Raw genomic sequence first — 15,708 nt, forward strand, 5'->3', positions numbered from 1 at the left:
GGAGTTTTAGTCCAAGAACATCTGGGAACCCAAGGTTCTGAACTAGTGAATTAGACTGTGTTTAGAACTAGAACTGGCGTACTACTAGGAAACCAGCAAATAGGCTCTAGACCTGTTCTTGGGACACTAGTGTATGACTGCTGATTATATAATACAGCTCACCTTCTTTACTGCCTAAGCCCCACATCTTTAAATGGATGTCACCAAGAAGAGAAGATTGGGCTGCAATGGTCCAGAAGAGGTTAAGAGAGCCTGGTGAAAATGTTTTAGAGTATAAAAGGAAAATTAGTGTTTGGGATTAAGTGAAGGGGAATTGATGGCAGAACTTTGTTAAGTAATTATTTCCTTGGAGATTAAATTACTGAAGGGGAGTTATGTTCATGACAGTCATTATTGAATTACTGCTTAGTGATGTTTCAAACATGAGTGAGACACTAAAATACATATTTGAAATGTAAGTAATTTAATGTAACTGGCACCCATCCACCTACACAGAATTCAAGTATCAGAATTCAAAAATCCTCAAAGGAAACAGCAGGAAAAGTCAAGATGCTTATTACCTGTCGGTTGAACAGAGAGGAGAGGGAAAGACGGAATGAATATAGTAGGGTGGCAGAAGAGAAAAAGATTATAGGAAAGAAAAAAGTTGGGGAGTAGCAAGAACATAGGGAAGAGGAACTAAGGGTTTTCTATTCCAGTCAAAGTTCTTCTGTTAGCTAGTAATAAATAAGACAGGCAGTTTGGAAAGGCTTCCTTCACATACTATAGCATGTAGTATAGAATGTTACAGTCTGAGGATCTTACTATAAATTGATTTGAATGTTACAGTCTGAGGATCATACTATAAATTAATTAGATGTTCTGTAGCAAATCACCTGCCACTTAGTGAAACTTGGGAACAGATATTTTAGACAGTAGTAGATAATGATACAGTAAAGCCACTGGAGAAGGCCACAGAACAACCAGTTGACCAAGACATGGGTCATTTTTCATAAATATATTTTTTTAACTTTCACATTCTGAGACTACACGCACATTGGATTCTACTAGATGTCATCAATTTCTTTTGTTTACCTTCTAGCTGCAGAAACAGCAAGATCAAACCACTTAAAAGATTTGATCATATTAAATAGCATAGACATATCATGACAAATATGAAATAGATCCAAAGGAGTAAATTACTGTTTAGGCTTTCAGATGCCAACCACTGCCTTGAATTCAGATGAAACACAAGCAATCTGTAAAAAATGTCTAAGCATGAGAATTCCAAATGGCATAATTAAATATAGCACACAGACAGCAGAAGAAACACTCAACATCACAGTAGTCGGAAATGATGCTGCAAAACCCTAGTGTTGTTCTCATATAGCTGACATCCATTTTCAGAGCTCAGGCATTATGTAAAACTCTTTTACTGTGCATCTCTTTCATTCTTAAGTGGGCTCTTTGAGAGTCTTCCTTTTAGGGCAGATGATAGCATACAAAAAGTATACTTGGGCTCAAATATCCTCCAATTCAAAGACAATTCCATTACATGGCTGGCAGGCATAATGCTTAACAGGCTATAAGCCTAATTCTGTATGTTCCAAGCAAAATATGTCAGTCACTGCACAGATTTTGACTAGGTCCTCCTTAAAACTCAAAGTGCTGCAGGTCCAAATAAATAGCAGAAACTCATTGGAAATTGTTCTTGAAGCAAATCAAGCTAAACATAATACATTTCAGCAATTACAGTGTTTTTTTCAAGAACCCAGCCAACCAAACTATTTGAGACATTATATGATTCATCATCTCAGCTGATTCACCAATCAACCTTGTGTATGACGTGGGTTTCAAGTTTAGCTAAACTGAACTAGATACACAGGGAAAACTTGAAAATATTCAGACGAGTAGCATGATGGGACATGCCCTGACGGCATATCTTCCACCAAATCCTGGAGCACTGGGCTTCCAACACCCATCACATATTGCTATGCAAAACAAGGAACATTGCGTTATTATTTATTTCAAAAGAATACACAACACATTTTGCAAAGAGCAGCCTATTTCCTGCATCAAATCCAAAAACTGTAATAAAAGGAATCCAAAAACAGCTGCACCCCAGATTTTAACATGGCATTATTAATTATGAAGTGGTTTTTTTTAACTCTTGTATGAAATTGTAGCACACTGGAATACTCTAAAGCAGAGAGCATAGCTCCATCTCTGCCTCCCACAATGGTGTAATGCTGGCATTGTTCCAAGCAGAAAGAGAGAAAGAAAGATGCCTTATGACAGAACATCCCCTCATCTGGCAGAAAACCCAGATGCTGTGGCATGGATTTAGCTTGTTGGCCTCAACTTATTTGTAGATTTATAGTAGGGTCTAAACATAGGTCTCTAAAACCAGACTGTTCTGCTGGTTGAATAGCTCAGTGAGTTAGGAAAAATCAGGAAAAGACCATATGGTTGTGGAAACAATACAAATGCAGAAGCCGGTGATACCTTTAATTGACTATTAAGAATCTAAAACAAACAAACAAACAAACAAACAAACAAACTGTAAGCTTTCAATGATAAATCATCTTCTTCAAGGCTGTGCATCACATTCTTGAGCGTAGTTTCAAATTTATGTGCTGTTATTAATGTCCCAAAGTCACATGGCTGATGGTGTAGAGGCTAGGTTATAGCTGGAAATAGCTGCAGCATGCATGTTGATCTCAAGCTCCTCCTCAGCTAGCAGTTTGGAATTTATGGCCCATCTCTAACAACAGAAGACAGTCACAGGCAATCTGCCCCCCATCTTCTCCCCTTCTGCCTTTTTGAAATTGTACCTGACTGTGGAGCCAGAGTTTGTTAGTAGAGATGGAACACCCTTGCACAGAAAGACATAACAAGGGTCCAGTCCCATGGGGCCGGATGGTCCACTTACGGACCCATCACAGCCACGGGTGCTGCGGAGCCTTCCAATGGCTCTGGAGATCGCGTTCAGCTCACCGCTCCTGGTAGGAGGCGGGACGACATGCCTCTCTGCTAGGTTGAAGAGTGGCTTGCCAAATGCAATCTATGGAGCCATTGGAAGGCTCCAGGGCACTCACGGCTGTGGCAGATTGGTGAGTGGACCATCCGGCTCCATGGGGCTGGACCCTCGTTATGTCCACCTGTGCGGGGGTATTCGTATTCATATACGAATACCCCCATCTCTAGTTGTGAGTTCAATTCCCCACTTTGCATCTCAGGAGAGCTAGCCTGTGTGGCCTAGAGCCTAGAATGGTAAACCACTTCTATTATCTACTTAGAAAACTCCTGAAAAGGGTTGCAGTAAGTCAGAATTGACTTGATGTTACACAATTATTAATGTTATGATGGTTCTATCTGTGCATTCTATTACTGTATATGTTCCAAACCTACACAGAGTTGGAAAAAACTCTGCTAACATCATCTTCAGCAGCCCTGAGAATAAGGACCAAACTGAAGGTGCTCATTACCTCTAAACTGCTCTACTTCTAGCCATTATTTCCCCTAGTATACTGAGGTTCCTGAGAAACAAGGCACCAAGACAGGAGAGCAGAGAACACTGGATGTCCCATTGTATCACCTTACTTACATAGCAGAGTACTGCCAGCTGAAATGCATGTAAGATTCAGGTTTTCTCTCCTTCTCCTATATGGAGTCTAATCTCCATATATAAAAGCACTCCTGTTTGTTAACTGAGCTCTCAAAGAGTACAATATCTATTCCATCACTGTGGAATAGAAAAATCAGAAGCAGAAAAAAAGCAGAAAAATCACATGGCTTCTGTTTGCAACCACAGCTTTTAAATCTCTACCACTGGAATAGAAACCGAATGAAAATGATAAACGATAAATTAACAATGGCGAACATTTTAAAGTATAAAAGGTTAATAATGATACATTCTTAACCAAAAAGCAACCAAAATCAATCTCCCTAATTCTATATGCTGGCCCATCAAGGAAACAAATGCTATTTTGTCCAGAAAGCCTTCCTTGATCTATTTCATAGTAAGGTATACACAAAGAATTGCACTCCTTAAGGCTCGGCATCTTTACCCTGGGCAAAGACACAATGTTCTGGCAAACAACAACAACCCTGCCACCTTTGAACTATGCAAATGTTCACTGTTCTGAACATATTAAATAAACTGATGTGCATAACACTGCTGATATAATTTCATCATGTGCATATGAGCTTTTTTTCTGTTATGTTAAGGGGGCAAATAATGCTAGCCATCTTTTAATTATGCTGAACTGCACTAGAGAGAAACTTAATTCTTAGTTGCCATTCCTGGGTTTTACTGTCATTAAAAAAACGTTCCATGAGTAATGGCTTTCCGAAGGAACCATGCAAGCATTCCAAGGTAATCAGTGACCCCCCCAAAAAAGCCTTCTTTAAAAGTCTCTCACAGGTGAGATAGCATATCATCATAAATGTGAGTAAGGTGTTGTCATCATTGGGTCTTCAAATTACAAAGGCTCCAGGAAGTACTCTTTCCATTACATTAGCATTTAATTGCATTTCCAAAATTAAAAAAAAGCCTGCCAATTAATCCATAGAGCTTCAGCATTTCCACACTAAGAAACTGGCCTCAGGGATGCCCTAACATTAGAGCAAACTGGGGTTGACTACAGCAGCACAGAATACCAGTAATATGTATGACTGTCAATGCTTTGCCTATATGTGCCCATGTCTTCTCTCCCTCTACTCCTCTCTCACTGCTGCTGCTTCCATTTCTGTAATGGAAGGGACACATTTCAAAGAAGAAGGGCTGATGATTTAAGCTACTTGTCCATTACCCGTGGACTGAATGTATCAGGTCAGTCTTAGGTATTTCAATATAGGCCATGGTCAATCTTTAATGGTCAGCAAAGTTCTGATCTGAACCCCAAACGTAGCCCAGCAATAACAGAAAAAAAACTTAACAGGAATGAGAAAAAAAGTTACATCAATAGCATATGCCTTTAAAAAGCACACCTTGGAAAGAGTTCTAGTGAGTAGGGTGGACATGGGGCGGGGGGCAGGCTCAGGGGACAGGCTCCCAGACCTCTAGATGTTGCTTACATCTGGTCTACACACTTCTGAAATTCTTTCTTCTGTACAACTATCAAAAGAATAGAAGCTACGTCCTTATTTCTTTGTGCCTATCCTATTAATGAGTCTTGGTCATTAACAGAGAGAAGAGGCAAAGGCTTGCCAAACCTGTAAAGCAACAGAACCACTACCAGGAAGTTCTCCATTCTAGATTCTAACAAGTAACTTTTAGAACTTAACAGAGATGGGAGGCATGCATACACTTGCCACATTGTGATAGGGCAGGCAACAATAGTTGCTTACAACGGAGACATAAATAAAGACAGTGCGCCTCCAGCTGGCACCATTTCCAAAATTTTCATGCTTATTTGGAAGCACCTAGGAAATCTGCCAGGAATTGACATAAGCAGGGTGTCATATGGCAGAATAAAATGTTTAGGCATAACACAGCTGGTAACTGATCATTTGTCAAAAGAACTTAGTGGATGGTTTTGCAGTAGACATGGGCCTCTTTGGTTTAGTGGTTAATGAGGTTTTACTAGCTAGATCGTAGTGGAAGCGCATACAGATGTACTTGATACATGTATAAACTGTAGCTCTTCTCCTGGACTTCATTTTCAGCATGTGTTTTTCAGTTTCAATACCTTTCCATCAAAACTGCTGGAAGGCAACTTACTCTCTCTTCATTTTCATTTTGAGTTCAGAGCTGAAGCTGCACTTACCAGCATAATGCACGGGAATCTCTATCTTCGGTCCTATGACGTAATGGCCCTCCTCCAGACTATGAGCTGTAATTGTCGTCCACTGTCGGCATGAATGAACCAAAAGGTAATCGCTCTCTCTAAGACCTTCTATAGGTTCTCCTAAAAAAAAAAGTCACAATCAATGTACGCATTGATTTTCGTCGTCATTTAGTCATGTCTTACTCTTCGTGACCCCATGGACCAGAGCACGCCAGGCCCTCCTATCTTCCACTGCCTCCCGTGGAATTGATTTTAGAGATGAAGAAAAATAGTTGAAAAGGAACACAGTGGAAAGAGCAGTGGGACTCCTGATTTAAACAGAATCTCCACCATAATTTAATTTGGTGGTCTTTGGAAAGCCAATTTCTGTTAACTTGCAGTATGGCTCATTGTAAAGGTTACAGTATTTACAGGACAAAATTAAAATCCAAAGTTAAATATATGACATCATGATAATTATGCTCTTGCTTTTCAGTCCTACTATTATCACTGTTTCACCATCTCAGGGCCACTGGGCATCTACTGGCTGGTGAAGACGCTGGATATGTTACTTTTCAAGCTCCTGCAGGGTGTGACAGAGGATGAATCCTACCAGCAAACACGTATTACTGGTTTCCATATGCCTCAATAGCTGGGAGCCAACATAGGCAAGAATTCTTTCACAGCTACCATGAATGGAAGCAGTGATGTGAAGAGGCTCTGCATTTTAAAAAAATCAACAGAATACTGCAAGTTGCTTTAACTTTTCAATTTGTAGTAAGATCCTGCAAGCTAACTCTAGCTGCTAGAGTGAAGGGACCCCCAACACTAACCAGGGTAAAGACATACATTTTCATCTGTATTTTCCACTGAAGACTCTAAAACTATCCCTTACTCACTAAACCAACACTGGAATGCTACACTGGTTCATAGCTTCCAAGAACATTTTGGTAATCCATGGATTGAGGGGAGTGGAACATTTATGCAACAAATTCCCTTTTCTATTGTTAGTTCCAAGGTCCGTAGACCCACTGAATCAATTGCTCTATTGTGAGTTATGATGTATTCTATGGGCCTACTCTAGTTAAAACCCACAAATGGATTTAGCTTCTGATTCAGGCAACCGGATTAACATTCAAATACTTATGGTTCAAAACTAGTACTGAAGGATGCAGTTACCGTACTCAGCTCCATTGCTACAACAGGAGCAACATTTGACATTCTGCTTTGTACATTATTTCATTAATTAACTGAATGAAATGGTTTGTGTTTTTTAAAAAAGGAAAAGTTGCTCACAGAAAAACTGCCATGGGAAAATATTTGGGTGGGTAGAGATTTATAGAAATGATTGTGCTAGCTTTATGAGACAGGCACATGAAGAAATTCATTAGCCTTTTATTTCCAGGCAATGATTACTATGGAACTATCTGAATACACATTCTATGATCCCCAATGAAATACTTTACAGCAACATGAGCTTGATGAACATGAAATTGATTCTCCTAAGCCCTTTTCAAGTGTTCTGTTAAGTATGTGGACAACAGACAAAATGAGGGAAGGATGCTGGCCCTGCCACTTTCATCACTTTCAACAAAAAAGAAATGACAATACTGTATGGGCTTGCCGCGTAAGCTATATGACCTCTATTTTCTAATTTCTGAAAATGACAAGAGTAGTGTCATTAATGACACTAATAGAAATTAATTTACTGTAGGAATCCTATAGAGACAAAAGCCAGAACCAGTAAGATTTTAAATTTAGTAGTAGTCCTCTCTAAAAAGGGATGTGGTGATGCTGCGGGTTAAACCGCAGAAGTCTCTGTGCTGCACAGTCAGAAGACCTGCAGTTGTAAGATCGAATCTAAGTGATGGAGTGAGCCCACATTGCATGTCCCAGGTCCCACCAACCTAGCAGTTCGAAAGCATGCAAAATGCAAAAATGCAAATAGATAAATAGGTACCACCATTCAATAAAGTATTCATTCATGGTGGGAAGGTAACAGCATTCTGTGTCTAGTCGCGCTGGCCACATGACCACGGAATATTGTCTTCGGACAAATGATAGCTCTATGGGTTGGAAACAGAGATGAGCACCGCCCCCTAAAGTTGTACATGACTGGACAAATTGTCAAGGGGAACCTTTACCTTTACCTTTAGTCCTCTCTAAACATGTTTTATGGTTTTAAGAGAAACTTACAACAATGTATTCATTCTACAGTGGACCCTTGACTTACAGACGGCTTGACTTACAGACTTTTTGAGTTACAGACTTCTCTGGCCGCAAAATTTAGGTTTGACTTGCAGACTGAGATTTGACTTACAGACCAGAAAAAAACCAAAATGGAACAAAAACGGCCTGTTACAGGATTAATCGGTTTTCAATGCACTGTAGGTCAATGGAGACTTGACTTACAGACTTTTTGACTTGAGAACCGCCTTCCAATACGGATTAAGTTCTCATGTCAAGACCCCACTGTATAACTATCCACCTCAAATTCCTGTTTGGTGATTCAAAGAAATTTTGTTGTACAATATCATTGCAGTATTCTAATATAATTTAGTCACTCCTCTACTTGCTCCATAATTCTTTCCCTGTGGGAACCAGGTCACCATACACTGTGCGTGCAGTAACTCCATACAACTTGTAAACTTCTACTCCCTTCCTTGGGTGGCATACACAAAGTGGAGCTTCAAGATGCCTTTCTGCCTACACATACTTTGTATGCTCCAGGCAGTGGGAAGTGTAGGGAATTAACAAAGGTTCACAGTTTGCTACATGATACTTCTTGGTTTGGAAGCTAGGGAAGACTTATTTAGTGAGATTTATTTACAACCTGCTGTGCTCATAGTCTAAGCAAAAGGAGCATTTCACACAGACTTTTTAGGGTGAGCTGCTCCCCTGCTCCAGTCACAGACCACTGTTGCCTATAACATGCAACATCCTTTCTGAAACCAGATCAAGATATATTCAAGCTTATGGCTGCTGCAGGGAATTTCTAGATGTTGTCAATCAGGACTTCACTACATACCATGAGCACCTATAAAGCTATCTATCCAACACACAGGTAACTTTATAGGTATCTATAAATGAACAGTGCAAAGAAATAAAGGAAAATAATAGAAAGGGAAAAACCAGAGATCTGTTCAAGAAAATTGGAGATATTAAAGGAACATTTTGTGCAAAGATGGACATAATAAAGGACAAAAATGGGAAGCAGAAGACATCAAGAAGAGGTGGCAAGGATACACAGAGGAATTATACCAGGATTATATCTGGATGTCCCGAACAACCCAGATAGCGTGGTTGCTGACCTTGAGCCAGACATTCTGGAGAGTGAAGTCAAGTGAGCCTTAGAAAGCATGGCTAACAAGAAGGCCAATGGAGGTGATGGAATTCCAGTCAAACTATTTAAAATCTTAAAAGATGATGCTGTTAAGGTGCGACACGCAATATGCCGGCAAGTTTGGAAAACTCAGTATTGGCCAGAGGACTGGAAAAATATCAGTCTACATCCCAATCCCAAAGAAGGGCAGTGCCAAAGAATGCCCCAACTACTGTACAACTGCACTCATTTCACATGCCAGCAAGATTATGCTCAAAATCCTCCAAGGCAGACTTCAGCAGTATGTGGACTGAGAAAACCCAGAAGTACAAGCTGGATTTTGAAGGGGCAGAGGAACTAGAGACCAAATTGCTAATATGCACTGGATTATGGAGAAAGCTAGAGAGTTCCAGAAAAAAATCTACTTCTGCTTTATTGACTATGCTTTATTGATTGCTTTATTGACTGCCTTACTGACTACCTTATCCATCTCCTGAGAAATCTATGTGTGGGACAGGAAGTAACAGTTAGAATTGGATATGGAACAACTGATTGGTTCAAAATTGGGAAAGGAGTACGACAAGACTATATATTGTCTCCCTGCTTATTCAACTTTTATGCAGAATACATTATGCGAAAGGCAGGACTGGAGGAATCCCAAAACTGAATTAAGATTGCCGGAAGAAATATCAACAACCTCAGATATGCAGATGATACCACACTGATGGCAGAAAGTGAGGAGGAATTAAAGAATCTCTTAATGAAGGTGAAGGAGGACAGCGCAGAAAATGGTCCGAAGTTCAACACCAAAAAGCTAAGATCACGGCCACTGGCCCCATCCCCTCCTAGCAAATAGAAGGAGAAGATATGGAGGCAGTGACAGATTTTACCTTCTTGGGCTCCATGATCACTGCAGATGGTGACAGCAGCCACAAAATTAAAAGACGCCTGCTTCTTGAGAGGAAAGCGATGACAAACCTAGACAACATGTTAAAAAGCAGAGACATCACCTTGCTGACAAAGGTCCGTATAGTCGAAGCTATGGTTCTTACAGTAGCGATGTGTGGAAGTGAGAGCTGGACCATAAAGAAGGCTGACTGCTGAAGAATTGATGCCTTTGAATTATGGTGCTGGAGGAGACTCTTGAGAGTCCCCTGGACTGCAAGGAGAACAAACCTATCCATTCTGAAGGAAATCAACCCTGAGTGCTCATTGGAAGGACAGATCCTGAAGCTGAGGCTCCAATATTTTGGTCATCTCATGAGAAGAGAAGACTCCACGGAAAAGACCCTGATGTTGGAAAAGTGTGAAAGCAAGAGGAGAAGGGGATGACAGAGGATGAGATGGTTGGACAGTGTCATTCAAGCTACCAACATGAATTTGACTCAACTCTGGGAGGCAGTGGAAAACAGAAGGGCCTGGAGTGCTCTGGTCCATGGGATTATGAAGAGTCGGACACGACTAAACGACTAAACAACAACAAATAATTTAGCACTCAAACAAGAAAATGAAAGCAGAGTTATATTTCTTTGTACTTCTCTTTAGTTCAATATTTCTGTATTTTTATTTTTATAATTAAAATATAGTCCAATCTCAGAAGTGTTAGGGAAAAAAAAACAGAAACAAAGAACTGCAGGCTTTCTAAATATGAGACATATAGAAAAACACTCCCTTCAGATCAGGTTTAATTTGCTAATGCAGCGGTTCCTCAAAGTCTGATTTACACACATATTTAAAACTGGATAAGAATGGGGAGCATCCTAATGCATTCTAATAATAAGGAAACTAAGTAGTGATGCACTTGTTAATAAGCCACCAAGACAACACTTGCAACTATTTTCTTAAGTTTAAAAAGTATCCTGCTTTTATTTATGGGAGGAAGTCTACAACTGAGAACTGTCTTCTGGGGAACTTCAGTGACCAAATACAGTATCTTAGTTGATAGCTGCTGTCCTTTAAGGCCCACATATTTCAGCCACCTAACCAGAGAGGGAGGATGGGAGAAGTTCTTCCCTCAAATCAAAGAGATATAAATGACACAGTATATATATAACCATACTAAATTGTAAGATGATACAAGAACACAGTGCAGACCTAGAATGTCAACACTGCCTTTTCATGCTTATTGTGGAGAACTTAAGAGAATATAATTATTGCCATAATTCCCACTGCAGCAAATGGCAAGACACCTTACAAAGGAAGGTGCTGCCTTTACAGTTCTCTATTTTCACTATAAACAGAGCTCTACACAAACAGACCCCTTGTGTCTTTGCCCTACTAGAGGGATAAGTGATAACAATCATTTACAGAAATGCCATTTCCAGTGCCTATGTGGGAATAAAATCAGCAGATTGAAATGCACTAACTACTCATCCTCACTCATTTAATATTACTCCCACACCATTTGGCATAGGATCTTCAGGACAATCCAAGAGGAAGGAAGAATGCAATCTGGTCACTTCAAAGTAAGAAAATTGAAGCTAATTAGATCTATGCATATGGGGTGTGTACGTACACATGTGTCTATGCATGTGTGTATCTTCATCACCATTATTTCCCATCCCATATATCTGCATAATTAAAAGCAACACTCACATTAGTTGAAGCATATGCCGTATTTTTTAAATGATTATAAGATTTAAAACCTAGACACCCACATCCGCACTTCCTATGGCCAAAAACTAGACAAGCAGGCTCTGTATAATAGCATTTAAAACAATAAATATCATTACACATCTCCTGTTTAATACAGTTTGTGTTGTTTATTGCCAAGAACATAGAAAAGCATAGTCATAGAATTTCTATGCATTTCTATCCCCATGTGGGGATAGAAATGCACCACAATTTCTATCCCCACATGGGAAACATTACATTTTTGGACCATAGCTGTATAAATGTACCTGCCAGTATCATTTAATGACATTACATTTTCCAAGTTCTGCTTCTTAGAAGAAGCTGAATGGATAGACAAAAGGTGGCAACATGCAGAGCTCTTGATGTATCTGATGTGACCACATAGAATTATAGTTAGGCTACTGAAAAGCAGAGCATTTAATTATTAAGGTTTTAACTTTTCCAGAATGGAAAAATTCTTAAGGTATTATAATAAATATAACCACTAAAGAAAGTCAGTCCAAAGTGGCCAGGTATGCCTAGAATGAAAGAAGACAAGTTGTTGCTTATTCAGAATGACTGTGTGACACTGTTTGCAGCCCGCTTGCTCCTGCTCTGAATGCCACTGAGACCAGAATCTGAAAATCCCACTTGGTGATCCTGGCTTGTGATCCTGACACCTTCAGTTTGGAACATTAGGACTGAAAATTAATTTGTAGTGTTAAACTTTAAAAATGGGGAAATTAATTCACTACTGTTAACACTTGAAACAATTTAATTTGTTAAATTAGTACTACTGATTTGCCACTTAAATCATCAATGTTGAAATAATTTGTGGAGTTGACAGAGAACAGCTTGTCAGTTGTTGCACTGATTCCAGTAGCACATTTGTTGCTCTTTCAAAAATTCTGTTTTTGTCATCCTAAAATTGCACTCCCTACCTGGCATTTCCTTCCATAATAAGACTGTTAGCTAGAGAAAGTACTTACAACATATGCAAAAACTAAGAAGATTGGATGGGACCTGAATATGTGATCTAGCACAGGATCTTATTTCTCTCTCCCTCTCTTCTCAAAAGGCTAATCTACATGGAGCCAATCATATCTTTGACCCCTTTAAAATATACAGTAGTTCTTTCACAGAACATTATGGAAGCTTTGAGGAAAAGTACAGTCTTAACTAAAAGCTTCATAATACATGCCAACCTTATGTTCTCACAGACCACATAGGTTATAGAAACCAATTCATGTTACCAACTGTCAGAATCCTGATGTTGTTGGGATATAACTTCCAGAAACTTTGTGCACTGTCTGTTTTGGCAGGGCTTCTGGGTACTGGCCAGAGATATCTAAAGTACTATAGTTAGGGAACACTTGTGTAGAGTTAGTTTTTACAGGCAAGTGCATGCATGCAGGATCTTTCTGGAAAAGAGGAATGTGAACATACAGATACAGCATGAGTAATGACTTTAATGCACAGAAAAGGTATTAATATTTTAAAATTTATTTTAAATAGTATATTAAAAACCAATTGAAAACAAACCAATCACAAGAATGGTAAAAAGTACTAAAAACATCCATCTCAAATTTCAAACAGAGGACATTGTTTGCTAGACTGACCTGCAGAATTTTATTTTTACACACTGGTTAAAAGGTGATAAAGGTTCATAAATCTCTCTGATGGATCTATGAACATTCTCAGTTTGAGAGTTAATTTCTTTGAGAGAGCCATTGACCATACTATAGCAAACTAATTCAAACTACTAAGATCATTCAGGTTTTTCCAGTGCCAAGTAAACTCTAATTTCACTATGGTTAAAAACAATAACAATATGACAATATCAGAACCTTATAAAAAGCTTAGCCCTGAAAACATCAATAAAAGCAAAAGTTCTCCCTCTTTGTAAATTTTGTCCTGTAATGTTGCTAATTTTAGAGCATGGATCCAAAATCTGGAAGCTTTGGTGCATTCAAGCTATGTATGATAGAGAAGCCCCAAACTCCTCACCAGAATTTTGGGGTAACTCATAGATATAACTGTTGCATACTTGTAGGAGCTAAGTGCTTGTATATATTTTTCCCAGATTTTGTCCCATTGGCCTGCATTGACATTATTTTTCAATGATTATTTTGAATGCCTTAGATCAAGTAATGCTTTTCCTCCAATCTGAGGGGGAAAGCAACAAGCTTAATATTAACAGGTTAGTTGTAATGTCTTAGGACGTAGTGGCGCTGTGGGCTAAACCGCAGAAGCCTGTGCTGCAGGGTCAGAAGACCAGCAGTCGTAAGATCGAATCCACGTGACGGAGTGAGCGCCCATTGCTTGTCCCAGCTCCCGCCAACCTAGCGGTTCGAAAGCATGCAAATGCAAGTAGATAAATAGGGACCACCTCGGTGGGAAGGTAACAGCGTTCCGTGTCTAAGTCACACTGGCCATGTGACCACGGAAGATTGTCTTCGGACAAAACGCTGGCTCTATGGCTTGGAAACGGGGATGAGCACCGCCCCCTAGAGTCGAACACGACTGGACAAAAAATTGTCAAGGGGAACCTTTACCTGTAATGTCTTATCCCCAATCTCTACTTACATGTATAATTTCAAATTTAAAGACTACTTTTGCAAACAAAGTTATAAGGGGCACATTTCTATTTGAAACATATGAAGCAAGGAAACAGTATTTAGAAAGTATTGTAAACAAGGTGATGTTTGAAGGTGACATTTGAAGAATGAAACCCATGATTTGTGGGTCATTGCACAACAATATCATTAAGAACAATATCAGGAAGAATAAAGTTAGATTTTACTGAGTGACTGATGTACACACAAAACTCTAGGTCAGCCTACATTGAGGCTGGCCTAGTATATGGTAAGTGAGGTTCAAAATTAAAAGAATATCTACACTACAGTTAGAACATTTTATCATCCATGTCTCTACCCTATGGAACCCTGGGATTTGTGGTTTGGTAAGGAACTGAGAATCCTCTGCCAAAGAGTTGTACAGTGGTGCCTCGCTTAACAACGTTAATTCATTCCAGTGAAACCGCTGTAGAACGAAAATGTTGTAAAGCGGAATTTAAAAAGCCCATTGAAATGTATTGAAAACCATTCAATGCGTTCCAATGGGCTGAAAGCTCACCGTCCAGCAAAGATCCTCCATGGGGTGGCCATTTTCAGTGCCTGTAGAGTGAGGAATCCGTCCAAAAACACAGCGGGGAGCCATTTTGAGCACCTGGTGGCCATTTTGAAAACCCGACGATCAGCTGTTTTGATCGTTGAAATGCGAAGAATCGGTTCCCGAAGCAGGAAACCGATCTTTGTAAAGCGAAAAAACCCCATTTAAAACATCGTTTTGCGATCGCAAAAACATCGTCATGAAGCGGATTCGTCGTTATACGGGTAATCGTTAAGCGGGGCACGACTGTACTTCTGGAAAGTGCACTAGCTCTCTAGCAGAGAAGTACCTCATCAAACTATACATTCCACGATTCTGTAGGATGCAGCTGTGTTTATTAAAAAGGTCCAGAAGGATCCAAGTCATAGGGCAGGCTCTACAAGCACTGAATAACATCCAGGAGAAATACAATGGTACATGTGGACTTGCCACATTTGTAAAAGTAGTCCACAACAATCTGGCAGGATTTTCAGCAAAGCCTTATACACTGAGAGAACAGGAAGTGCTGTTTGGAAAGAAGCACCTGGCACATGTATAGAAAAACCTGTACCATCACAGATGAGATTCTTTCTAGTTACAGTGAGCTAAGCAGAATTACAGCCCATTTATTTTAACATGTAAGGTGCCAAATACTAAATGTCAGCAAGCTTCCCCCCCCCCCCAGCATTTGATCATAAGGAAGTAATAAACTGACATTAGAACTTCATATAAAGACATGAATATAAGTGACTCATTCACTTACCAAACAGGCTTTAGAGTCCCATGTAGGCCAACAAAAAATTAATTTTTAAAATGTCACATAAAATCATATGCATGCTTTTATTAAAGCAGTTTTAAAAATTCTTGATACAT

General features: G+C 39.5%; 1 protein-coding gene across 1 annotated transcript in view; it reads right to left on the bottom strand.

Moving 5' to 3' along the window:
* GAREM1 (GRB2 associated regulator of MAPK1 subtype 1) overlaps nucleotides 1–15,708 on the bottom strand; it is a 100,560-nt gene that overhangs the window by 69,262 nt on the left and 15,590 nt on the right. The window contains exon 2 of the mRNA XM_020790962.3: nucleotides 5,751–5,891. Within this exon, the coding sequence (XP_020646621.3) occupies nucleotides 5,751–5,891 (141 nt within the window). The remainder of the gene's footprint in view (nucleotides 1–5,750; nucleotides 5,892–15,708) is intronic.

This window comes from Pogona vitticeps, chromosome 4 (assembly GCF_051106095.1).
Source record: "Pogona vitticeps strain Pit_001003342236 chromosome 4, PviZW2.1, whole genome shotgun sequence".
Taxonomy (NCBI): domain Eukaryota; kingdom Metazoa; phylum Chordata; class Lepidosauria; order Squamata; family Agamidae; genus Pogona; species Pogona vitticeps.